This window comes from Cyprinodon tularosa, unplaced genomic scaffold (assembly GCF_016077235.1).
Source record: "Cyprinodon tularosa strain WSP-4 unplaced genomic scaffold, ASM1607723v1 ctg223, whole genome shotgun sequence".
In the NCBI taxonomy this organism is placed as follows: Eukaryota; Metazoa; Chordata; class Actinopteri; order Cyprinodontiformes; family Cyprinodontidae; genus Cyprinodon; species Cyprinodon tularosa.
The window spans coordinates 160,406-186,886 of NW_024038833.1; the positions used below are offsets into that span (position 1 = coordinate 160,406).

General features: G+C 37.1%; 2 protein-coding genes across 3 annotated transcripts; both read left to right on the plus strand.

Moving 5' to 3' along the window:
• The first annotated feature begins 319 nt into the window (after positions 1–319).
• Positions 320–12,894, plus strand: LOC119784346 (patatin-like phospholipase domain-containing protein 2). 2 transcript variants are annotated; one of them, XM_038286348.1, is made up of 9 exons: positions 320–632; positions 702–934; positions 2,900–2,965; positions 3,054–3,266; positions 4,629–4,689; positions 4,795–5,028; positions 9,836–9,953; positions 11,044–11,166; positions 12,571–12,894. In XM_038286348.1, the coding sequence occupies exons 1-9, from the start codon at positions 443–445 to the stop codon at positions 12,590–12,592; spliced, it is 1,260 nt and encodes a 419-aa protein (XP_038142276.1). In that variant the 5' UTR covers positions 320–442; the 3' UTR covers positions 12,593–12,894. The 2 variants fall into 2 exon arrangements, with proteins under 2 accessions (XP_038142276.1, XP_038142275.1); XM_038286347.1 differs by lacking the exon at positions 12,571–12,894 and adding an exon at positions 11,311–12,142 and having other exon boundaries at positions 321–632.
• Positions 12,895–19,634: 6,740 nt separating this feature from the next.
• LOC119784309 lies at positions 19,635–22,590 on the plus strand. Its single transcript, XM_038286289.1, has 2 exons — positions 19,635–22,398; positions 22,490–22,590. Exon 1 carries the CDS (start codon positions 19,656–19,658, stop codon positions 22,077–22,079), a length of 2,424 nt encoding a protein of 807 aa, XP_038142217.1. The 5' UTR covers positions 19,635–19,655; the 3' UTR covers positions 22,080–22,398; positions 22,490–22,590.
• Positions 22,591–26,481: the final 3,891 nt, after the last annotated feature.

Here is a 26,481-nt window from a genome sequence, read left to right on the forward strand (position 1 = left end):
CTTCAAACCATCAAATGACAAAAGTCAAATCATTTTATACCAAAAATGTGGTTTCAAACAATTAAAGAAAAAGCAACAACCCTCAATTAATGCATAAAACTGTGTATTTTTTCAGTTTTTGAAAGATCAGTATTATAAATATATTCTCAAGGGTGTATCAGTCATAAGCTTAGAATTTCTATGCAACAGCGTAATAAACCTAAGAACTGCAGTGCTCTATGACTTGAACAAAACGTCTTTGAGACAGCCACATGACATGGCCATGACAAATGGGACATGTCGAATTGGGATGCATTTAAAAAACTGACGGACTCCTCTTCAAAGTCCTTTCACCAACTGCTTCATAAATGCCTGATGTAATTCATTTATCTTTATTTGTTGCTGCCCCTGTAACGCTCTTCCTGATTAAGGAATAATTTTAGGATCACAAAAACGTTTCAAGATGTCCCACTTTCATGATGTTCCCTGGGATATTTCCTTCTCTGGATCTGGATTCCTGGCTACCTATCAGCTGGGTGTTGTCCTGTGCTTCCTGCAGTATTCACCCTGGATTCTGCAGTCAGCACCCTTCATCCTCGGAGCGTCTGCAGGATCTGTGGTTGCAGCGGCTGCTGTCTGTAAAGTTGACCCAAGTAAGTAAACATATTTTTATTTATTTTTTGTGAATGTAACTTTAAACTCTGTGTTCTTTCACATTACAGTTACCATTCGGGATGAGATGATTCTTTTTGCCAAGAAGGCGTTGGCTTCTCCACTTGGACCACTTAACCCTTCAAATGGGGTTTCGAAGTGGTTGGAAAGTGTTTTGCGCAAACACCTTCCATCAGATGCACACCATTTCGCAAGCGGCCGCCTCGGTGTTGCTGTGACACGTCTCTCAGATGGGATGCAGTTAATCCTGTCGGAATATCAATCCAAAGAAGATGTTGTGGATGTAAGTTTGTGCTGTGACACACAAAATTATTATACACAAATAACTATACGTAATTAGATACAAGATATTTGCGTACACTACACAAAAAGACACAACTTAAATGGTCTATATGTTTTTACAGTTAGATAATTAATCACACTGAACTTTATTAAATCAAACTTTAATTCAGGTCAGTTAGAATTGGCCAAATAATTTTTATTTACTCCTAGCCAGAAGAACAGGAGGACCAAGATATTAGGAAAGGAATTGTGATCTCGAACAAAGTCTGGTTCATCCTTGGGTCTAAATTTAAATGACCGAGGGTTCTATATAGCACAGGAATCTCTAGGCACCACAAAAAAAAAAAAAAGAGGTGTAATATGGTCCAAGAGGCCGCTGTGGTTTGTATGAAATGTTCAAATCAATCACAAACAATAACAAAATATTTAATGAAGAGGTTGGGTGAAACTTGTAAGATGGTCGGAATCCATAAACAAAAAAGTCCTGTACTGGCATTGGTTGTACTAATAAAAGACCACTGTTGGTACAGGGCTAATAAATCCAATCAGGGACAAAGAGCTTCAATTTTTTTTTTCTTTGGAACATAAATTGAAGTGTTTGGAGACTATTGGTTCATTTAAAGTAATGAGACTACAAGCTTGATACCGACATATGGTCTGTGATGTATTATAGTTGTTTTGGTTAAAAAAAAACAATTAGAGATGAAGAAGTCAATATTGAAAAAGCAACAGATTACAGTTTGCAAATGCAGTCAGACAAAAACATTTTCTCTTTTTTGGAAACACTTAAACAAAACAAATGTATGTGGCCACACTGGACATTTTTTTACATTATGAAAAAAGCTGAAATGCCCCAAATAAAATCCCGGATATGATGTTCAAGAGTGAGATTATCATTTTGTGTTGGTGTCTTGGTGTGGAAGGGATTTTTGCGTGTTACAAAATAGAGGACATAATGATGAAACATCTTCAGACTTTGGCCAGCAATAAATGAAATCTTGGATTAGGTCCTTTATGGCCAGTTATATACCTGTTACACTAGGTTCATGTGGTTTTACAGCATTTCAAGATGAAAATCCTATACTTTTCAGGTTCAGATTGTGAAACTGGGATTGTGGGAAATTGGATATAGTTGTCCCTTATGTATAAATTAACAGGCTTTACCCCTCTGAGAAACCTGCATCTTGCAAATGTGTAAGAGGAGACTAATCTCCTATAGGTAATGTTAGATGCTTGTGTAAAGTGATGCAAAAATACAAAAGGTAAAGGGACCGTTTTTCCAAGAGGTTGATAAGCCGTAAAATTCCGGTTTAAATTGTCTTTACTGTCGTTGGCAAATTTGATTTGGTTTGGATGAATTTATTCTCCAGATTTATTTAGGAACAACTGATACTGCACCAAAGTTGATACACATACATGCTAGAATGCCTACCTAGCCACCATGAATAGTTGTGGGCGACAAGTTGCAGAGACCACATTTACAAATAGAAGTAGACCTTATTTTGTCTATTTGATTCCTTGCACAGATCCCACTTTTGAGCAAACTTTACACAGTCTCAATAGGTCGGGGCATTCCAGAAGCCCTATGATAACCAGCAATAATTCATTTAGAACTTTATTCAGTTCTGTTTGTGGCCAGGCTTTAATCGTCTAGTTGCAGATTTTGGATAAGGCTAAAGAATTTGAATTGAGGAATTTTGCAGTTTTGAGATTCACCGGAACCACGGTTTGCATAACATACACACTTAGGCACAAATATTAACAAAGGTTTATGAGCTTGATAGTAAAATTTTTGACCCTGTGTGGACTGGAAAAAAATTCACAAGACAAAATATAACTAAATAAAAACAGCTTTCAATTTATAATTTAAAGCCCCACTTAATATCTATTAAGAATCTCTGCAATATTTGACCAAAATTCCAGTATGCTGTGTTTGCAATCTAAAAGTCTTGTATGTTGCTTGCAGGCTCTGATGTGTAGCTGCTTTGTCCCTGGATACTGTGGCTTTCTGCCTCCAGAATTCAAAGGAGTCGTGAGTGTCACAGGACTAAGCCCAAGGTTCATGCTTGTAGTTTGCTAGGTCACTTTTGCAGTCTTTTTTCCTCTATACTTTTTAACAGCACTACATGGATGGTGGCTTTAGCGGACTCCAGCCCTTACTGTCTGAGGCATCAAGCCGTACACTGACTGTCTGCCCATATTCTGGAGAAGCTGATATCTGCCCAACTGATCCTCCTAGTGTGATGGAAGTGGTAGCTACTGGAGCCATTCTTAATTGCAACATGGCTAATGGCTTTAGGATACTCAATAGTCTTTATCCTCTGACTCTAGAGGTAAGATTCTGCGTCAAAGTTATATATATTTATTATTATATTTATAACATGAAGTTATGTTTTTTACTTTGCCAATGTGTTTAAATGTGTAATTATTGACTGGCATTCAGTAAGCTGAATAGTTTAAAATATGACTTGTCTAGTTTGTCCTTGTATTTTTTTATGAATTACCCCATGTAAGATCTGATAACTTAATAATGTACATTATTTAATTTTATATATGGTTTTGCCAATTATGTATAAAATCAACGGTCTTATACAATTATATAGGAGGAATTAAATTCTCTTAAGTCATACTGTCGATTACTGAATATCATAACACTAAAGAAAAACTAGTTTGTTTAAAAGCAATAATATTTCTGATTATTACAATAATATTACATTTAAAGCCACTTCTATTTTTTTTTGGATAAACTATGATATAAAGTAAATATTAAAAAACCTATGTGTTATATAACAATTGTATTTTCACATATAAAAATATATTTTTCCACAATATTTATTGAGGAACGATAAAATTATAAATGATAAATATATGAACAATTTACAATATTGTTATATATATGATGTATATGTATGTTTTATGTATTATATATGAAATGTATGTAGTTTGTATGTAAGAGTAGTTATGTTGATTTTCAAAGAATTTTTATTTATTATTACTTTTCTCAGATTCAAGTTATTTCTGAGAAAATTTCTTGTCATTTTTATTGATTAAACGAGGGGTAACAACAATTTTGTCCACCTGTGTATGTCTGTAGTTAGAAAAAATATACAAGTATTTATACAAGTATTTCAAAATTTTGGCCCAAAACTGACAGAAAAGAAATATCTGATCCTGGAACATTAGAGTGCTGCAAAGGTTCTACTCATAACAAAACCTTCTCACAGCAGTGGAAGTTTCTTTTATTCATTCATTCAAATTTACAAAAAACATAGGCTTAGAATGTTTCACTCTATATTTGCTCTTTATGATAAATGGGTACTTCATGGAATCAGTGATGAAACACACTATTTTCTTATAATATCCTCTATTCAATATTCTGTTATCTAGTTAATATGTATCAGTTTGAGGTAAAGAAAACATATGAAAAACTAATTTAAAGTACTATTATCTGTGCAGATTGAGCATTAAACAGCACCTAACGATGAGTTTAATTGTATTTAACATGTCTATATGTGATTAACTTATTAAATAATTCATTATGGGATAGCAGTTAACAGTTAAACACACATTAATTGTTTTTAAATTTTAAATCTAGCTTGGTTTTGCACCTTGAAAACATATTGAAGTAATATAACATGAATTTGATTTATAGAAAGGTTTGTCATATAGAATAAGCTGCTTCTTTCTCCTGATAGACTGTAGAGCAAGCTTTCCATGTTGGCTTCAAGGATGCCATCCAATTCCTTCAAAGCAATGGTGGGTTAAGTTAAAAATTCTTTAAACCTAAAATTATTAAAGTTTACTTCAGACTTTACAGATTCCTATGTTAGAGTATAAGCCTTGTCTTTCCCTTTATTTCAGATGTTGCCCTTGGTGTGAAAGGGCACAGTATAGCCCAACGGTCCTTGAACCATAACCCTGCCAATTCCAAGATGGATCTAAATACACCCAAAGTGGAAGAGCAGGAGATGAAAGAGGCTGAACAAACTGACCTGAAAACATCTTTAGAAGAATCTAGATCCATGCAAATGTTCAACTCCACCATGCAAGAACCCATCGAAGATCCTCTCCCCCATTTTGACATAATGAAAAATGGTAAGGCTGTAATCACCATCAACCAATATATATATATATATAGATAGATAGATAGATAGATAGATAGATAGATAGATAGATAGATAGATAGATAGATAGATAGATAGATAGTTCAGCATGTTTTCTAGTAGTTCTTTGTTTGTTTCCTTCACTTTTTCTGTATGTTTCCTCCACTTTCTCTTGCATCTCTACTAATATATGGATGCATGACATTAACAATTGGACAATTTAAAGTGCAAAAATCCATGTACCGTAGATTAAAAACACACAGTTTTACAATTATTACAAGCTTGGATATATAAAATATAACTCATAGATTATATTTTTTTCCCTTTTTAATGATAATAATAATATTAATATATAACAACAATAATGCATTTTATTTATCAGCACTTTTAATAAAACAAGTATAAAAAAACAAGTTTACAAGGTTTATAATTTGGAGGAGAAACTTGAAGTGGATATACATCTCATTTACAACCCTTGTAGATTACATGACCCAAGTGAAGAACAAATGCACAATGAAAAGTAGCAGATTCCCTCGCCCTCTGTTTGCAGACCCTCATTCTTCTCCAAGAATGTAATTCCTGGACTGTTTAAGATATTTTAAAAATCTAAAATGCACAGGACAGCAGAGAAAGAAACTTGCGACCCTACAGTTCTAATTACGGTCGCGGGTATGACTTCAGCAGCACTGTGATCATCCAATCACAGACTAGATTCAGTGGCACATCAGATCTTGAGCTTTTCAGGAGTGTCAGAGGTGACAGTCAATCACACAAGAAAAGTTGGAGGGCCAATCATAAGCTTGTGGGCGGTCTAAACTCACAGAAGTGGGCTCCCTTTGGTGGGGAATGTTGAACTATGCTTTGAGAAGGTTGCAAATCCCTGGTTCGATCCCCACAGCACTCTGGGTGCATGAGCAAGACCCTTAACCCCACTCTGCTCATCGGGCACCGCACAATGGCAGCTCACTGCTCCCCAAAGGGATGGGTTAAATGCAGAGAGTGAATTTTGTTGCCTAGTACTTGACAATGTTATGACAATTAAGTTGATTCTTTCTTTTCTTTCTTTTTCTACAGCTTGAGTGCGCTTTTGTGCTTGGTTCGAATGCTCGACGAGTGTCGGTATACTGTAGCGTAAAATTGTTTTTGCACAGTGAAAAGTGCAGGGGACGAAAAAAAAACTTTTGAAAAAGAGCAGGAGACATGTCCCCGGTGTAACAAAGACCTGCCCGTTGATCTTCTCGGTTGTTGAAGTCTTTAATGCTATGTGTAGATATGTTACGCCATTTGAAACATGATGACTATGCTTATGCAATTTTTTTGGAATGAGTTAAAGAATGGAATTGTAGGTTGATTGGAGGCAGAAATCCTAATCTTGCTCTCTGTTCAGTGAAGGCTTTCCCCTTTTAACAAAGATGGGCCCCTTTAAACCCCCTTTCAAACCATCTGTTGTTGGAGTATGCTGACTTAACTAATGTTCAGTTTGGGTAACCACATTTTTCTAGTTATTCCTTGACACGTTTGTTTTCTTTTTTATTTTACCTCTGCAATTTAGGAAATATTGTCAGCCTGGTCACACAGAATTCTAATTACAGTAGGTTTCTGACTTTTTTGTGGCTGTGTTTTCTTTTCTTTAAAAGCAGTTTCCATCACATCCGTCACCTGTTCTGTTTAAAGAGCCTCATGTGTTGGTTGGTTATGATCAGTGACTGCTTATTTTGGATTTATATATAGTGATAGTGTAACAGGAGTAAAATATTCGCAGACACACTTCTAAACGTCCAAGTTGTGGTGTTTTTTTAAACCCTTGGAGTCAAAACTGTTGCAAGATGTTTTGCAATATTGGGTGTAAATGAGTTACTCCTACTAACAATGGTCCTGAGGAACCCCTTCCTCGTGTATTTTTAGAAAGAAAATATATGAATAGGAGGAACTCCCCTGGATAAAGTTGGTAGTGATAGGTTTCTCTATATCCCGTTTTTGCTGATAGCCTTTTAGCTTCTTTTTGCAGATGTTTGCTGATCCCTTTTCATGGCATCTTAGGTTTTGCAGGTCATTAGTAGATTCATTATTTCTGATGATAGTCAGTTGTGTTGAGTACCATTGTACATCTTACCTGGATACACTTGAAGCCACACACGACATGGGGTCATCACTCTGTTCCTTTACTGCCCTCTGGTGGCCAGATATGCAACCTTTGTATGTATTTGAGCTGCTGTCTAGCTGTTAGAAGAAATGGTAATTAGTTGATAAGCAAAGCCCTTGGGTTTCCTTTATTCTCTTTGTTTTGCATAAAAAAACATGAGGTTCATATTTATTTTTTTAAATATTTCCTTATACTTCTGAGTGAAGGTTCAGTTAAGTTGAAGTCAGTTAGATCACCAATGCATTTCCCCTTAGTACTGTAGAATTGACAAGTCAGAGATGTCTGCATAATTTAGTTAATTAGGAGGCACAATGCTAATGTTTCGTTTTTTATTCAATATTATTTAACTTTAGAATGTTACTACTTTTACTGCAAGTAAGGAAATTTGAACTTCAATTTCTTTTTTATTAACTTTTGAAAGATAACAGGTCATTCTTATATTACCCTTTGTGTAAATAATAACTTTGATTAATCGACACTCAGCCCCTGAGCCTTTGACTTTCAGTGACAGTGGCCTGCTGGGGAAATAAACTGAATAGCCCTGTCCAACAGGCTTGAGAGAATGAATCAATATAGTTGAGAAGGAATAAGGGTGTGTAGGTGTTGTTCATCATCATTGTTCTTGGAAAACTTTAATAAGGGAATAGAAAATAATAAATAAATGAATGCCTGCTACTCCTTTATGAAAACTCACTTTCTCTCAAGGGTTGTTACTTCTTTATCCTTTCTTGGTTACTGCCTCTTCCCTCTAAATGAGCAGAGTGTGGATGATCCATCATTCAATGTAAACTGACAAGTAGAAATGATCCAGGGTCATCTTTGCATCTTTTATGCTAACTCCCCCATCAACAGCAGTTCATATATACAGTACAGGTAAAATGTGTAAAGTGACAGTGACACCTTATGTGACAGACTGCTGTACTCTAAATGCACCAGGGAGCATTATCACAGATTCTTCCTCCCAACCGCTGTAAGACTTTATAACCATCTATGTTTCCAACCTCAATGAATTCTACGGAGCCCCTCTTATGACATGGTAAAAAAAAATGTTTAATTGTGGCCACGAAGTAGTATTTCGCGGCCACGCAATAAGTATAACGTGCGCACGAAATACTACTTCGTGGCCACGCAATAAGTTTAACGTGCGCACGAAATACTATTTCGTGGCCACGCAATAAGTTTAACGTGCGCACGAAATACTTATTAATAATATCCATAAATCCGCCCTGTTTTCAGGCTTATGTTAACTGTAATGACTTATCTTGGACAGGCTGCTATGTAAACGGGCCTTTAGTCCTTCGTTTAGCTATGCTGCGGTTGTTTACACTACGCCTTTTCCAGCTAAAATAGCGTCTTAGCAACAAATGTCACGTGACTGACTGAGACCGACTGGGTAAGCAAATTGAGCGCGCCTTAGACCTTAGAGAAGGCGCGCTCGATTTGCTTACCCAGTTGTCCAGGAATGATGTTAATATTATTAATAAGTATTTGGTGCGCACGTTACACTTATTGCGTGGCCACGAAATAGTATTTCGTGCGCACGATAAACTTATTGCGTGGCCACGAAGTAGTATTTCGTGCGCACGTTATACTTATTGCGTGGCCACGAAATACTACTTTGTGCGCACGAAATACTACTTCGTGGCCACAATAAAAAAATTTTTTTTGACCATGTCATCAGAGGGGCTCCGTAGAATTCTTACATTCATGCTGATTATTGAACAGTTTGTCTTAGTCACTTAAATAAAATTCTGCTGTCATTTTGTCCACAGCTGTATATTGTTTTTTTTTCTCCAGATGCACAGTATTTAGTCTTTTTTTTTATTATTATTATTATTTTTTTTAATTCTTTCACATATTCCGTTATTTTTACATACTTTTTTTAAATTGCAGATTGGTGTGACCACTTTTGCTTTAATCTTTTGCTGCTGTAACACCATAATTTCCCCATGGTGGGACAATAAATATATTTTCTATTCTATTCTATTCTATTCTATTCTATTCTATTCTATTCTATTCTATTCTATTCTATTCTATTCTATTCTATTCTGTTCTATTCTATTCTATTCTATTCTATTCTATTCTATTCTATTCTATTCTATTCTATTCTATTCTAAAGCTTACAAGTTTGTCCCATTTCGGCATCTGTAATCATAGATGGTGAAGCAGCATGGCGTCTTCCTTTGGTTGCACTGCAAACTATATATTAATAAAAAAAATCATAAGCTATGAGGAGACTTGCAATTATTATGTGACTTTTGCAGAATATGTACTTGATGTATATAAAAGCAATACTTGATATTTGCTTATAAAACAAAACTCTAATTAGTTGTACACTGCCCCTTTAAATCTAACTGTATACAAACCATCATAATTATGTTTTCATATTTTTCTGTATTAAAGTGAGCTATTTGGATATTGTATTCTTCCACTGATTGTTTTGGGATTTTATGTGCATGTTTTATTTTTAAGACTGACATGCTTTCAGAAATATTAAGTAAACTTTTCCTAATTTTTGATGGTGATGGTTGATATTACATAGACATAAATTGTTACCATTGTTTTTTTGGTAAAGTTTATTATTTGATTTTATTAATGTAGTCTTTAAGATTTGATTCATGATCCTATTCATAAACTGAGTCCATTTACATTTCAGTTCTCATGGGAAATGTGACGACGTACCTGAGTATGTTTGGGTTACCAGTGAGGATCTTTTCCAATCTGCTTCTACCTTTGGTAGTGTCATTTTATGCCATGCTCCAAAGTAGACAAAGGTAATCAACACCATAACAACACAAAATACAGTTTGTTTTTGTTTGTTGTTTTTAAAACAGTAACAAAACACATTAAAAGAAATGGGGTCTGCAGCAAATCACCAAGAGTTACTGTCCACAAATAATTAAGCATGGAACAGCTGTAAATGTTCCTGGAAAGGCAGCTGGAATTGCTGCTAGACTTCCACAACAAAATTAACAAAAGACACACACAAAAAAGTCCAAAACCACTATAAAATGTGTTTCAGGCTTCCAAAGATTGCTTGAGTGCCCTAAAGATTTTGTGGACTGATAGGCAAAATTGCAACTTCTTTGGAAAGCGTGTCATAAATCTCTCACATCTGATAAAAAAAAAAAAATCAAGTACTGTAAAAAAAAAAAAAACAAAAAAAAACATTATCGATCTGTTTAATAAATTAGTATAACACTATAAAACGTTGTTTAGTGACTTCTTTTCCACAAATGAAGCGCATCATTAAACTCAGACGGGTGGTTTAAAGTCTTTTTAATTAAATTATGATGAATTAAATTAGGAGCTACCGTGTCAAAATCCAGACTTAGATTCTGATTAAGAACCTCTAAAATGACCCTAAACAGAATCATAATCAGCTTTATTTGCCAACTTTGTGCAGAGGAGCAATATATTGGACTTTTGTTTTAGCTTTGCTTGTAATGAACGATTTTAAAATACAAGAAGATAAGAAAAGTTTTAAATTATGCTTATAAACATAAATGATCAACCATGTATAGACCAGTCTCTTCTCAATTAATGCAATAAAACAGGACCACCATTGGTTTGCTTTTTTTGCTTTAATGGATGAAATCATCTTTTTAAAACAATGTTTTAGTGCATATATATGTATATATATATATATATATATATATATATATATATATATATATATATATATATATATATATATATATATATATATATATATATATATATATATTGTTGTATAGTAAATAATGTATATAATCGCAGAAGTTCTCTTGCTGGGTTTTTCAGTGATGCATTCGAAAATGAATCTAGTCATATTGTAGATTATAATGACATTCAACAATAACTCAAATCATTTTTCTCACATAGACTGAAGCTGCTGTTCAAAGAGGTCCCTCAGCTTGTTGTTTGGGGTTGGCATTTTACGAGACTTACTGGATTTTTCTTCATCAACATTTTGATCTATAGTCTCCAGAGGCTTATAAAAGACCGGTAAGAGTTTATTTACCTTAACCCGGGAATGCAGTTTGTTTAATAGGTATTTACTTATTTAACCAACAACTCAAGCCTTTTGTTTCACATAACACAATTCCATTTTGATTTTCACTGATTGAAAGGAACTGACTTTGTGTTTAGGTTAACACGCTTCTTCCTGCTGCTGCAATGGCTGAAGTTACAAACACAGTATGAAGTCCTATGAGGAGATAACAATCTTTCTTCTTCTGATTTACACTACTCAAAAAAGGAAACATCTAAGGAACACATTTATAACCAAAAATAAACCAGACAAGAAGCGGAAGTAAGAGGCAGTTAACAAGAAAACCCTAAAAGAAGAGTGGTTCTGCGGGTGGTATCCTTTCTGGCTAATGTTTTATACACTTTTGCATCTTGTCCATACATGGGGCTTGTGCTTATATCTCAGTACTATGCATGGCAGTTTACATTTGCCAGGGTACACCAAATTTGTAAAATTCACCAGTGGTACCATATGCTCTTCACAAATGAGAAAAGGTTCTACTATATACTATTCATACTAAGCACATATGACAGATGTGATATGTACTTTTTTTAGAATATTTATCTGCCTGCAACATCCCTCAGCATGATTATGGGTCATTAATGGTTTGTGGAGGCATTTCTCTGGAGGCCTATACTGCCCTAAATTTGCCAGCCAGAGGTACCCTGACTGCCATAAGCTACCAGACTTTAGCTACCTGTGGTTAAAGTGGGTCAGCAGTTCCTGCATTATGAAGGCATTGATGCTATAGACTGCCTGTAACCCAGATCTGAATCCAGTTGAGCACACCAAATATGTTATATGTTATTTCACTGAGGAATACCAAGTTGGACCACAGATTGTCCAGCAGTTTACTGATGCTTTAATCTAGGTCTAGGAAGAGATACCAGGAGAAAACCTGTAATGCATCTGGCCTTTAAGTAGTTGCCCAATTGAAAAAAAAAAAAAAAATACACATATATATATATATATATATATATATATATATATATATATATATATATATATATATATATATATATATATATATATATATATATATATATATATATAGAGAGAGAGAGAGAGAGAGAGAGAGAGAGAGAGAGAAATGTAGTTATATTACACATTTTTTCAAAATTTATAATGGTCAATGATAACATAGACCATCAGGTCCACACGGAATGTCTAATATCTGCCACAGGGGAAATGCATATGTGTTTTTGTTTTTTTGGGGTTCCCCACACTTGAATTAAGATTTGCAACTGAAATATTTAATTTATTGGGATCTAAGATGTGTTAGCGTTAGCGTTTCTTTTATTGTTTTAAGCAGTGTTCTTCCTGTATTCAAAAGATCAGCTGATGGAATCTTTGAAAATGCAAATTTTTTTTATCTCTAGGGTCTTCGTCTCAAAAAGATAACCTGCACAACTTGCTCAGTCAACTGAAATCTGAAGCCTGCATCTTAAGACTAATACTTTTTTTAATATGATGTTAGATGTGTTTATGTCTATCCAAATATTCTTTGAAAATAGATTAAGAGGTATTGTGTTTTATTGAATTAAAAGTATGCCTTTACTTTAATTTCATAATTTGCCAGAATTAAAACCACAAATGTCTTATTATATGATGTACCACTGTATCTTTCAATGTTCAGACCTGTACCTTATTCAATTATTAGAAACAAACAAATAAATAAATACATATATATATATATACACTTATCTATGTCTTGTAAATGTTTTCCTTTTTATTTATTTTGGGTTACATGCAGGATAGGAAAAAAAAAAAGAATGTCAGGTTGGGTGGAGGTTTGAGAGGACGACCCAAATGCAGAGACTGAAGCTGAAGGTGGTTTCTTGAAGATTTAAAAAAAGGCGGAAGCAAAAATACATAAACATAAATCAAAAAAATCCTGAAAACCAGGAATTCTAAGAAGAAGGGCAATGAAATGACAATGAACCAGCAAAAAGTAACTGAACAGAAGGTTGTATATATGGGAGACAGAAACATAGACCAGGCTAATCTACAGATTGGGAGCAGGTGTGGACAGAGGAATATAGAAGGGAGCTAGGGGAAAGTTGACTGACACAAGATTGCAACAGAGGGCAAACAAAAAATACATAAGAACTCAAATACAATCAAAAATAACTAGAATAACAGAAAATGGAAATAAAACTAAAACATAACCTAAACCACGACAAAGAAAAGAAGTGCACTTGCTTATATTTAAGTGTTTTAGGTAAGGATTAAGGATATAATTATTCACATCGTAACTGGCTGATGTTATATATTGTTTTTTCATCTTAGTATTTGTAATTGTCTGTCAGACCAGCAGTGGGTATAAAATAAACACAGCTGTGTGTGAATTTGGAATATGGAAGCAAGGATAGCAAGTACACTAGCCTCTAGCCCTAGGATGCTAATATTTCTATAGACCAGGGGTCTCAAACTGATTCCAGAAACTGGCTGCAGGTTTTCTTTCCAACCATGGCACACCAGACTTCATTCATCTCATCAAGTCATCATGTTCAGACTGGACTCACTTGATGAGATGACTGGAGTCTGGTGTGCTATTGCTTGGTTGTGAAAGAAAACCTGCAGCCACATGGCCCTTTCTGGAACCAGTTTGAGACCCCCTGCTCTAGACAATGAGTTATAAATATGGTGTTAGATTCCTGACAAACATCAGAAGAGCATATTAAGCAATCACAATAGCACACAGGCTGATTTGCTCTGAGTTATGCTGTAGGCATATGGCCAAAGAGACAGAGAGAGAGAGTAAAGAAGCACAAAGCTGGTCTAATTTAGCTGGCCACAAGCTCTGTAAGGATTAATATGCTCTGTTCGAATTTATGGGCTGTGTCCTCCGAAGGCTAGATTTGAAAGCCGATTGTGTTATAGCAGGGGCCCGAGGTCTGGTCGGATTCCAAGATTCCTCGTTATGTGGCCTACAAATGCGTCCTTCTTTTTGCCTGATTTGAAGGACGGGTCCGATGTATCCTCGCTATCCTTGGTTATCCCAGGATTGATTGCGAGACCAAGCAAGCTGGCTGCTCCGTGATCAGAGGAAATGGTACGTGGTGCCAAATAGTGGTGAATATTGGGAGTTCAGTTTAATATAATATAAGTATGCATAGTTCAATGAATAGTTCTGTCTAAAATGAATGAAAAATAGTTGTTTTAATGGTTATTTAGTCAGATATGTGGCAGGTAAAGTTTGGTTTATCTAAAGGGTTTTATCTGTTACTGTGCAAATGGGTTTGGCTGTAATTTAAGGACAGATACTAATATATCTGCTGTGTGGGAATTATAAATCTGATATGATTTTTATTTTTTTATTGCTGTTTTGAATTTGCTTAACTAAATATTTTTTGTTGTTGAAAATAAGAGATTTTGCTGATATATTTTTCATACATACATTGTTTAGATTTAATTATATCTTTCTACCCCTTTTATAGAATAGAAAATCTCTTTATTGTCACACAATGGGCAAATTTACAGCATCAGAAGGATTATTGAAAATGGTCACACAAATGTGGATTCACGAGTGAAGTCTTTGTTCACTTTACAATAATATATATATATATATATATATATATATATATATATATATATATATATATATATATATATATATATATATTTTTTTTTTTTTTTTTTTTTTAAGAAACAGTTTTGAAAAGTTCCGTATTCATTCTTTTCCTGCTGTTGCTGCCACTTTTTCATTTATGCCTGTTTTGTGTGTATTTCATTGCTGTTGTTAATATGCGCCACCAGGGGGTGCATGGAGGGGCTTTGTATGCAGATTAGAGATTAGTTTTCTAAGAAGAAGCAATTTCCAGAGAGAGCTGATGCATGTGTCGGTCACAGGTCGGTCACAAAGTTTAAGTAAAGCAAGAAAGAAGAAAACCAAGAATAATTCCACTCTATTCTGGTACTCAGCCAACGAGGTATTAAGTCTGTTTATTTGTGGCAGTCGTCATATTTGTTAATTGTCTTTATTTTTTGTAAGCTAATTATTGTATTGTTTGTGCCTTTTAGTTTTCACGGTGTGGTTTATGAGTCTGAACAAGCAAGATTCAATAAATCCATCTGTAGAGAAAGCCACTTGTGCCTGTCGTACCTGGGGGAATTACAGTGAAAACTCGGACTGATCTGCACGAGTGAAGGCGAGGCGGCGGCATGATCAAAGGAGCAGCAGTCTGGCCACAGCGTGATCAGCGCGTGCACTAAGCCGGGAGCGCGCACAGGACCGAAGCATGCGGTTTGAAGAGCAACACTTAAGATAAGGCCATAAGAAGTTTGGACATTCACAAGTTAAGGGACTGTTTGAAAAATATAAAGCAAGCTTATGGTTTACTAATCAAGCGGTGATCATTAGTAAAGTTTTTTGTTATCACTGGGTTTCTGTTAAGCCATAGTATAAGTTTAAAGACATTTGATAAAAAATTAAAATATATATATAATAATAATTTAAAGAAATAATAATAATAGTAAAAAAAAAAAAATAAAAATTAAAAGGAAAAAAAAATTTCACACATTTGATTTAAGAATCAGTTTATTTTATATCGTTTCATATTGGGACATTTGTAACATCAAGGTGAATTTTGTATTTCATTTGTAAGGTCAAGAACTTTTATTAGAACAATTTTGGGTTATATCTAAGTAAAGGAAATAATAAGTTATATTCTTATTACTGTATTGAGGTTAAGTGTTACATTTTGATTTTCTTCTACATATATATTTAACCGCCTTCAGAAAGAGGGTGACTTTAGTTAACATTAGACATTTTTCACTGATTAGTAACAAGATGTTGACATGACTGACCCAAATAAGCTGCCAGTAAGTACAAACTCTCAACATCATTCTGAAGAAAACGAATGTACTGATCAAAAACTAAGAAGAAGTGGGAGAGTTAAAACACTCACAGAAAAGGGAAAAGAAATGCAAAAAGAAAGGATCAAAGGACTCCAGCAAAGGTTTAACTATAATTATGAAAAATGGAGAGCACGTGCCAAATCATCTAAACTACCTCTCTCTCAATCAGATCCTTTAAGTAATGACATACTTGAAGATATTATAGGTGATGTTAGGGGTCTTTGTGCAGACGTCACAAAGGTTTATGAAGAGTTACGCAAGCTCACCCCACCAGATCAAGAGACACGTCGTAGAGTAGATCTATGTGTGGAGATCTCAGGTTTCCTTGTGAAAAGAGCAACCAACAGACTGGATGGAAAAGAGGAAGAAGAATAAGATTGGCCAGAATCAGGTTCCCTCTTTCAAACCATAAGTAGTAAGTCAGGCTCTTTTAACACAAATAAGAAATCTTCTGAACACTCAAACAGATCCTCTACAAAGCATCAAGAAGCTGCAGCAGAAGCAGCAGCAAGTCAGGCTGTTCTCAAAGTGTTACGAGAACAAGAAATTGAACAGCAAGAGATTGAAAGGCTTGAAGTTGAAGTCAGGAAAAAGGCAGTAGAGCAACAAGCATTGTTTAGACAAAGATGCTTGGAAAGAGAGGCAGAAGAAATCAGGTTAAGAATGCAGAGAGAAGCAGATGAAGCTAAGTTCAAGGCTCAACAAGAAGAAGAATATGCAGCTCTGCAGAGAACGCTTGATGAAAAGAAAAGAAAGGTACAGCTCCTGGAAAGGGTAATGGATCTTAAGGCAGCAGAAGCAAGGATGCAGGTTTATGACCAAATAAGTATAACAGATGAATGCAAAGTTGATGCTACAAATTTTAATTGGAAAGGTGAAGATGTTGAACATGTAAGGTTCCCATCTCAGCTTAAACAAGTCTTACCCCAAGCTGCAGCCACCTCAGTAAGTGATGGTACATCAGACCTTGTTAAAGCGCTGGCAAGTGCACTAAGTGCTAGTCGTATCCCTGTTCCTGAACCGGCTGTGTTTTCTGGGGATCCCTTAAGCTACAGTGACTGGAAACTGTCATTTCAAACACTGATAGATCAAAAGAACATCCCAGACACTGAGAAAATATTCTACCTTCGGAGATATGTGACTGGAAAAGCTAAAAGAGCAGTTGAAGGATACTTCCTGCTTGGAACAGAATCTGCATACGCTGCTGCATGGAAAGTTCTGGATGAAAGATACGGAAATCCGTTCACAATTGCAACAGCTTATAGAGACAAACTGCATGCGTGGCCCAAGATTACTTCAAGGGACAGTTTTGCACTAAGAGATTTTGCAGATTTCTTGCGCAGTTGTGAGACTGCAACAGCTCACATCAAGTCATTAGAAATCCTGAATGACTGCAATGAGAACAGGAAGATTCTGTCTAAGCTTCCAGACTGGCTTGCTGCTAGTTGGAACCGAAAGGTTATTGAAATCGAGGAACAAACACATCAGTTTCCCACTTTCAGCCAGTTTGTTGACTTTTTAACCAGAGAAGCCAAGATTGCTTGCAATCCTGTTACATCATTGCAGTCACTAAAACAGTGTGAGCCTAACATATCAGACAAACCGAAACTCACAAACCAGCGACAACTAGGAGCTAAGACACTGACAACAACTTCACAAGAAAAGATACAGCTAACATGTGTATTCTGTAAGAAACCCAAGCACAGTTTGCACAAATGCAGAAGTTTTTTGGACAAAGCTGTGCCAGACAGAGTCAACTTCATTAAATCAGAAAAGCTTTGTTTTGGTTGTCTCAAACCAGGTCACCATTCAAAGAACTGTACCAACCGCAATGCTTGTGAAAAGTGCAGTAAAAGACATCCTACCTGTCTTCATGAAGACAGAGTTAAAGACAAAGAAGAACAAAGACAAGCACCAAATAAGCCAGAGTCAAATAATGAAAGATCAAGACAAAGCGACCAAGCTCAAGAGCAAGTTACAGCCACAGCTATGACTAACCAAGTAACGGGTCAAGAAAATAACACACAGACAGCCGCAATCATTCCCGTTTGGCTTTCATCTGCTACTAAACCCCAAGAAGTCCTCGTATATGCGATGCTAGACTCACAGAGTGATACAACTTTTGTTCTCAGTGAAGTTGCAGATTTGCTAGAGACAAACCAAGAACCTGTTAAACTAGAGCTGTCTACTATGTCTTCCCAGACTACAGTTGTTCGATCTCACAGACTTCAGAATCTCCAAATTCGTGGCTTTAACTCAAGCAAAATAATCACTTTACCCCCTACATATACAAGAGAGTTTATTCCAGCCAACAAAGCTCACATCCCAACTAATGAGACAGCCAATGCTTGGCCACATCTTCAACATCTTCAACTAGAAATCGCACCTTTGCAAGACTGTGAGGTAGGATTGTTGATTGGATACAATTGTTCACAAGCTCTCCTCCCAAGAGAGATTGTGTCAGGTAAAGATGATGAGCCGTATGCTCAGCGCACTGATCTTGGTTGGAGTATAGTTGGACAAACCAATCCCTGCTTAAACTATGGAGACGCAATTGGAATCAGTCATCGCATCATTGTTAAGAAGGTCATCCCAGAGCTTGAGTCCTCTCAAAAGCTTCAGAACAAAGTCTATTATGTCAACAGAACAAAGGTGAAAGACGTCACTCCTTCAGAAATTATCAAAGCACTCGAAGGAGATTTTTCTGAACGGGCTATTGATAACAACCCTGTGTCGCAAGAAGATTTACAGTTTATCAAAAAGCTTAGTGAGAACATCAAACAAAACGAAAGCGGCCACTACGAGATGCCATTACCATTTCGTAACCAAAGACCCACATTACCAGACAATAAAATATGTGCAATGCATCGCCTAAAGTGTCTGGAAAAAAAGATTAAAGAAGGACAAATCATACTACAATGACTATGCTAACTTTATGGATGACATAATCTCAAGAGGAGATGCAGAAAGGGTTCCAGACCAGGAGTTGAATAACCATCCTGCATGGTATATCCCACATCATGGGGTCTATCACCCACACAAACCTGGAAAGATCAGAGTAGTGTTTGATGCCTCTGCAAAGTACCAAGACACTTCTCTCAACGACCATCTCCTAACTGGCCCTGACTTGACGAACACATTGGTGGGCGTTCTTTGTCGTTTTCGCAGAAGCTCTATTGCATTCATGTGCGATATAGAGCGAATGTTCCATCAATTTCATGTCTCAAAAGAGGATCAGGACTATTTAAGGTTCCTTTGGTGGGAGAAAGGAAATTTGGAAGCAACACCATCCGTTTACCGTATGAAGGTCCATCTCTTTGGAGCAGCGTCTTCTCCAGGCTGTGCCAATTTTGGCCTAAAACACCTAGCAGCCCAAGGACATGGCCAATTTAAAGAAAACACCATACATTTCATACAAAGAAAATTTTACGTTGACGACGGCTTGGCAAGCGTTCCAACTGAAAATGAAGCCATTCAACTCATCAAAGACTCAAGAGAGTTATGCTCCAAAGGGAAGTTAAGACTCCACAAATTTGTTTTCGATTGTGAGAGAGTTATGTCCACTATTCCAAAGGAAGAGTGTGCTACAGTTAGGGACCTTGATATGTCTCTCGGTTTACCACACATTGAAAGAGTACTCGGAGTTGAATGGAGCATCACTTCAGATGCTTTCAAGTTCAGAGTCCAAGCCAAGTCCAACCCGCTTACCAGAAGAGGTGTACTGTCTACCGTTGCCTCTATTTACGATCCGCTGGGTTTTATAGCCCCATTTGTACTCTTAGGCAAGCAAATCCTCCAGCAAATGTGCAAGGATAAAGTCGAGTGGGACCAAGAGCTTCCAGATTACTTAAAACCTCAGTGGGAATCCTGGATTAAAGATCTTCCAAGTTTAGCCAACATGGAGATTCCAAGATGTTTCATCCCTGCAGAGTTTGGCCAGGTTAAAAGCTTCGAACTTCATCACTTCGCAGATGCCAGTGTCAATGGATATGATGCATGTACTTACCTGCGAATCATTAACAAATCAGATGAAGTCCATTGTTGCTTAGTGATGGCAAAATCAAGAGTCACACCCACTGCTGTCATGACCATCCCTCGACTCGAACTCTCAGCTGCAGTTGTTGCAGTTAGAGTCAGTGATCTACTCAGGGCAGAGCTGGAAATCCCAGACATTACAGAGTTTTTCTGGACAGATTCCACTGTTGTTCTCGGATACATAAATAATGATGCCAAAAGGTTTCAAGTGTTCGTAGCTAATCGCATTCAAAGGATCAAGTCAAGCACAAGGCCAGAACAATGGGCGTACATCCCATCAGAGCAAAACCCTGCAGACTACGCTTCTCGAGGCTTAACTGCAGAACAATTGAAGTACTCCAATTGGTTTAAGGGACCAGCATTTCTCTGGGAGAGGAACATTCCTGCTAGAGATATGAAGGTGGGAGAGGTCAAGGAAAATGACCCAGAACTTCGCAAAGCTTTTGTGTGTACCACCAACGCAAAAGAAGAGCAGACCATTCTCAACAAATTTGAAAAGTTCTCAGAATGGTCCCGATTGATAAGAGCACTTGCAACCCTGAGAAGAAAGGTTAAGGAATGCAAGGGAGACAAACAAAGGACAAAAGAAAGTACAAGTTTGGAAGAGAGAAAAGAAACAGAACTGTTTGTCATCAAACTTGTTCAAGAGAAAGCTTTTGCAGAAGAGATAAAGAGTCTAAAATCAAATAAACCAGTTTCCAAGACCAAAAACCATCATCTTTATAAACTAAGTCCATTTCTGGACGAAGACGGAGTCCTTAGAGTTGGTGGACGTTTGAGTCAAGCTGTGCTGCACTCACATGTAAAGCATCCAGCCATACTTCCCAAGGACAGTCATGTTTCAACTTTGCTCATCAGACATTTCCACTCGAAGGTTCAGCATCAAGGTCGTGGAATGACTCTGAATGAGCTGCGTGCCAACGGTTGGTGGATTCTAGGAAATAGCCGTGCAGTCTCATCATACATCTTCAACTGTGTCAAATGTCGCAAATACAGAAGGAGGACAGAGACTCAAAGTATGGGAGATTTGCCAGCTGATCGAACTGAGCCTACACCACCTTTCACTTATGTCGGAATGGATTGTTTTGGACCAATATATGTCAAGGACGGCCGTAAGGAGCTCAAAAGATATGGACTGATACTAACTTGCTTATGTTCACGAGCCATTCATATTGAAGTTGTAGATGACCTGAGTACAGACGCATTCCTGAATGCGATACGTGCGTTTATCGCAATAAGAGGGAATGTGCGCCAGCTAAGATGTGACAGAGGCACCAATTTCATTGGTGCTCAGAGAGAGCTTGCTGATCTCATGAAAGACATGAATCAGGAGAAAGTGAAGGCACTTGGATGTGAGTTTCTTATGAATCCCCCTTCAGCAAGCCATATGGGTGGAGTATGGGAGAGACAGATAAGAACCATCCGTAGTGTTCTTTCAGCCATCCTTGACCAGTCAGCCAAGAGACTTGACAGTACATCTTTGAGAACCTTTCTGTATGAGGTTATGGCGATTATCAACAGTAGGCCACTAACCATCGAGCATTTGAGTGATCCAACAGGCCCTGAACCATTAACACCTAACCATATTCTCACGATGAAGTCGACCATTATCCAACCTCCACCAGGAGATTTCATGAAAGAAGATTTGTATCTTCAAAAAAGATGGAGAAGAGTGCAATATTTGGCCAACGAGTTTTGGATCCGTTGGAGGAAAGAATATTTGCTCAACTTGCAACCAAGACAAAAGTGGAATGCACACAGAAGGGATCTTAAGATTAATGATATAGTGCTTCTGCAAGAAGACGCGGCACCACGCAATGAATGGAAGCTGGCCAAAGTCACAGATGTCTATCCTGGAACCGATGACAAAGTGAGAAAGGTTAGACTTTTGGTTAGTGAAAAGACGTATGACAAACACGGTAAACATGTGACTAAAACACTTTCATTAGAACGCCCTATACATAAGGTTATTGTTTTGCTAGAAGCAGACTAAGGATTTTGTTTTTGTTCATGCTGAGTATTCTGAATGTAAAAAATCCCACATGAGGAATTGTGAGATTGGTGGGAGTGTTGCTGCCACTTTTTCATTTATGCCTGTTTTGTGTGTATTTCATTGCTGTTGTTAATATGCGCCACCAGGGGGTGCATGGAGGGGCTTTGTATGCAGATTAGAGATTAGTTTTCTAAGAAGAAGCAATTTCCAGAGAGAGCTGATGCATGTGTCGGTCACAGGTCGGTCACAAAGTTTAAGTAAAGCAAGAAAGAAGAAAACCAAGAATAATTCCACTCTATTCTGGTACTCAGCCAACGAGGTATTAAGTCTGTTTATTTGTGGCAGTCGTCATATTTGTTAATTGTCTTTATTTTTTGTAAGCTAATTATTGTATTGTTTGTGCCTTTTAGTTTTCACGGTGTGGTTTATGAGTCTGAACAAGCAAGATTCAATAAATCCATCTGTAGAGAAAGCCACTTGTGCCTGTCGTACCTGGGGGAATTACACCTGCTTTGTGTGTCAACTGACACAGTTTCTAAGCGAAAGAGCGTATGGCGGTAAAAGCCGCCAAAGGCTAGACCTGTTTGACTTCACAGCAAAAACTCTTCCGGTCTCCTTATTTTTAAGGACTTCGTAGGTCCTAGTCCAGGTAGACTGCATCCTTGGAAGAGGCAGCCCATAAATTCGAAAACAGCCATAGAATAAATTAAAAGGGTCAAATATAACCAGAACGTGGCCTTAGCTTAGCAATTAATTTAACAGGTCACATAAGGCATTAAAGAGAAAGATCAAAGCAAAACTCCCTCAGGAACGGGGATCAGCATTTAAAACTACTTTTAAGATCTACCTGCTGAGGCAATGGTTTTCATTTGTCTGGATGAGAACCATACCATACATATAAATTTCCCAACATTAGTAAACTATTTTTGGGAGGAAAGTTTTTTTTTTTCTCATTCTTATTTGTTGTTATGATGCTGAAATTCTTTTCAGTTTCAATTCAGCTTATTCGTGTAAAGCTAATTCACAGCATATGTAATCTGTAGGGGAGTGTTGGCCTAGTGTCTAGAGCAGTGCGCTTGTGCTCTGAGAAGGTTGCAAGTTCCCGGTTCGATCCCCACAGCCTCCACTCTGGGTTCCTGAGCAAGACCTTTAACCCCACACTGTTCCCCGGGTACCACACAATGGCAGCCCACTGCTCCCCAAGGGGACAGGGAGAGTGAATTTTCCCATTGCGGGACAACAAATGGATTTACATTATTACCTCCCAAGACACTTAACAGAGACAATTTCATCACATCATACAGTTAGATTGGTTTCAAAGGAAACCTAGCTGATTGCTTCGAGTCATTGAATTTGCAGGCTTGGCTACTGTACTCATATATTAGCATGTCACAACAGTGGAAATTCCTTATGCCAAGCAGGCAAGCATGCATTGACAGTGTGGAGAAAAAAGGCTTTCTTTTTTTAACAGGAAGCAGAACTAGGATCAGTGTAAGCAACCTTCTGCTGAGGCCAATTTTGGGTTTAAGGGGACAGAAGCATACACACAAAAGAAACATAGAAGCACCGATTCATAAAAGCTTCCCATGAAATGAGAGGTAATGATAACCAAATTCCTTATGTGTCTCTGTCTAGAAAAAATAACAGTCAAGCACATGGGATCTAAGCTGTTATTCATTTCAATGAATGAAAGAGAGCACATAATGTTAGTGTAGCGACTACCAACCACCTTTTTGTCGCTTGTGGGTGCGGGAAATCTGGAATTTAACACGCTTGAAAGAGGAGATGGAAACCAGGATATAAGGTATGGGCGTTCCCATTTATTGAAGTACGTTTGTATATGAACAAACTTTCCAAACAATCTGAGTAGCGGTCTTTACATCAAGTGAGATGGACAGGTAACTATGGAGAATGTGAAAGATAACAGAGTTTAACCGGAGGACGCAGGCTATTGTGTGCCAAAGAAAGCGGTAAAAACCGTATGACCTCCCGTCACCCAAAACCCTTTCTGCCCCTCACGTCTTACCTATAAAGCCTTCCCCTCCACACCGCCACCAGTGGTAGAGCAGAATATAGGTCACCGCCACCCAAAACAAATAACCCAGAAACAAACCATACCTAAACACCAACAACTATAAATGGCTCCTACAGTTAGTCTCAGTAAAAGCTGAGCAGATAACTATCCAGGAAAGGGGGGGGTTGAAATAACTGTTGCACTGACCTGCTAGTTGGCTGCAGCCCGGGGCGGGGCTATTAGTGCACACCTGAAGTGCTTTGCCTCGCATTGGTGAAGGCATAAATGACGGAGATTAATTTAATATCCGAATTCTGACCACAGTTCATGAGGCTTCATGTGAACATGTCACCACCTACTGGTGGAAAGTAGAACTACAGTTTGTTATAAAATCTATGATTTTTTTTGCAACTGTTTTTCTTTTTTTCCCCTTTTAAGGTCCCTTGAAATTGTTAATGGTTGGTGTGTATTATAAAAATCTTTTGTAGGTTTTTTAAGTGTAAAATTTCTTAGAACAATCATTTAAGGTGCACAGCTTTTTTTTGCCATTTTAGTGAAATAAACTCAAGCAGACAGTGAAAGTTTTTGTGCAAATTGGGCAATGATGAGCAAAATGGAAGGTGTTAGTCATTTTTATTCAAACATGATAGCTTTTCCACGTTTTTTTGGTTTTAATCAGGTTGGAAGTTGTGTTCAACCAATCTTTTGGCTAAACCGACCTAATTTACCCAATTTTTACTCGGGCAAAACAATGCAAATTTGTCTCATCAGCCAAAATAATTAACTTTAATCACAACTTTCAAAAGCCAAAGACAAGTTTTGAACCATCAAACCTCTAAAGTGAGAGCCTGTGTCTTACAGATGACGCCACCTATGCAGGTAACCTAACCATAGTTGGGAGAAAATAGTCATTAATAGTGACGTGTTAATGCTGGCTTTGTCCGGTGGTTTACTCAAATTTTATTATTACATTGTTTATTCTAACCAAATTAGCTTTAAGCAACTAGTTTGGTTGTTTTTCCAACCAATCTATTCTTAGAATCTTTCCAAACTTTATCCAGCTGACAGCATCTCTCCTCCAAAGACCCACATCTTGACTGAACACTGATGCTCTGTTCGAAAACCTAGGACGCGTCCTTAGAAGGCCAGATTCGAAGACCGATTACGTCATAGTGCGGCGCCAAGGTCTGGTCGGATTCCAAGAGTCCTCGTTATGCGGCCTTAAAATGCGTCTTTCTTTTTGCCCGATTTGAAGGACGGGTCCGATGTATACTCGGTATCCTTGGATATCCCAGGATTCATTGCGAGACCAAGCAAGCCGTGATCAGAGGAAAGGTTACTTGGTGCCGAACAGTGGTGAAAATTGGAAGTTCAGTTTAATATAATACAAGTCAGTGAATAGTTCTGTCTGAGATGAATGAAAATAGTTGTTTTAATGGTTATTGAGTCAGATATGTGGCGGTAATATTTAATTTATCTAAAGCTTTTAATCTGTAAATGGGTTTGGCTGTAATTTAAGGACATATTCTAATATATCTGCAGTGTGGGGACTATAAATCTGATAGGATTTTTATCTTTTTATTGCTGTTTTGCACAATATGCTTAACTAAGTATTTTTTGTTGTTGAATATTAGAGATTTTGCAGATATATTTTTATACATACATTGTTTAGATTTACTTCTATCTTTCTACCCCTTTTATAGAATAGAATAGAAAATCCCTTTATTGGAGGAGAATGGGCAAATTTACAGCAGCAGAAAGATTATTGAAAATGGTCACACAAATGTGGACCTTAGAAAAATGTATAAGAATAACATAATAGGGAAGAGTTAAAATATGAACAATAAAATACTGTAAAGTGTTTTAACAATATAAAACTGGAGAATAAATAACCAATATGCAGCTATGGACATTTTTACAGTAATGGATATTTGAAAATAGCAGCAACATCAGAGATGTGCAAAATGACAGCAGCATGTTATTTAACTGACTAAGGTTTCTATAATTACATTTGATTTTATTTGTTCCTGTTCCCGGTGGTTGAAACCTTTATTCCACTCTGGATTCTTGTTAATGTAGTCTTTGTTCACTTTACAATAAAAAAGAAATAAATAAACAAACAGTTTTGAAAACTTCGGTTTTCATTCTTTTCCTGCTTTGTGTGTCAACTTTCACGGTTGCTCAGCAACAGAGCTTGGCGGTAAAACCCGTCGAAGGGTAGACCTGGTCGAATTCACAGCCAAAACTCTTCCGGTCTCCTTATTTTCAAAGACTCGAAGGATCCAGTCTAGGTAGACCGCGTCCTTGGAGGATGCAGCCCAGGTTTTCGAACAGAGCCTGAGGCTGTTCAGATCCCTTTCAAGCTCCTTGCGCTTCCCGGTCATGTGG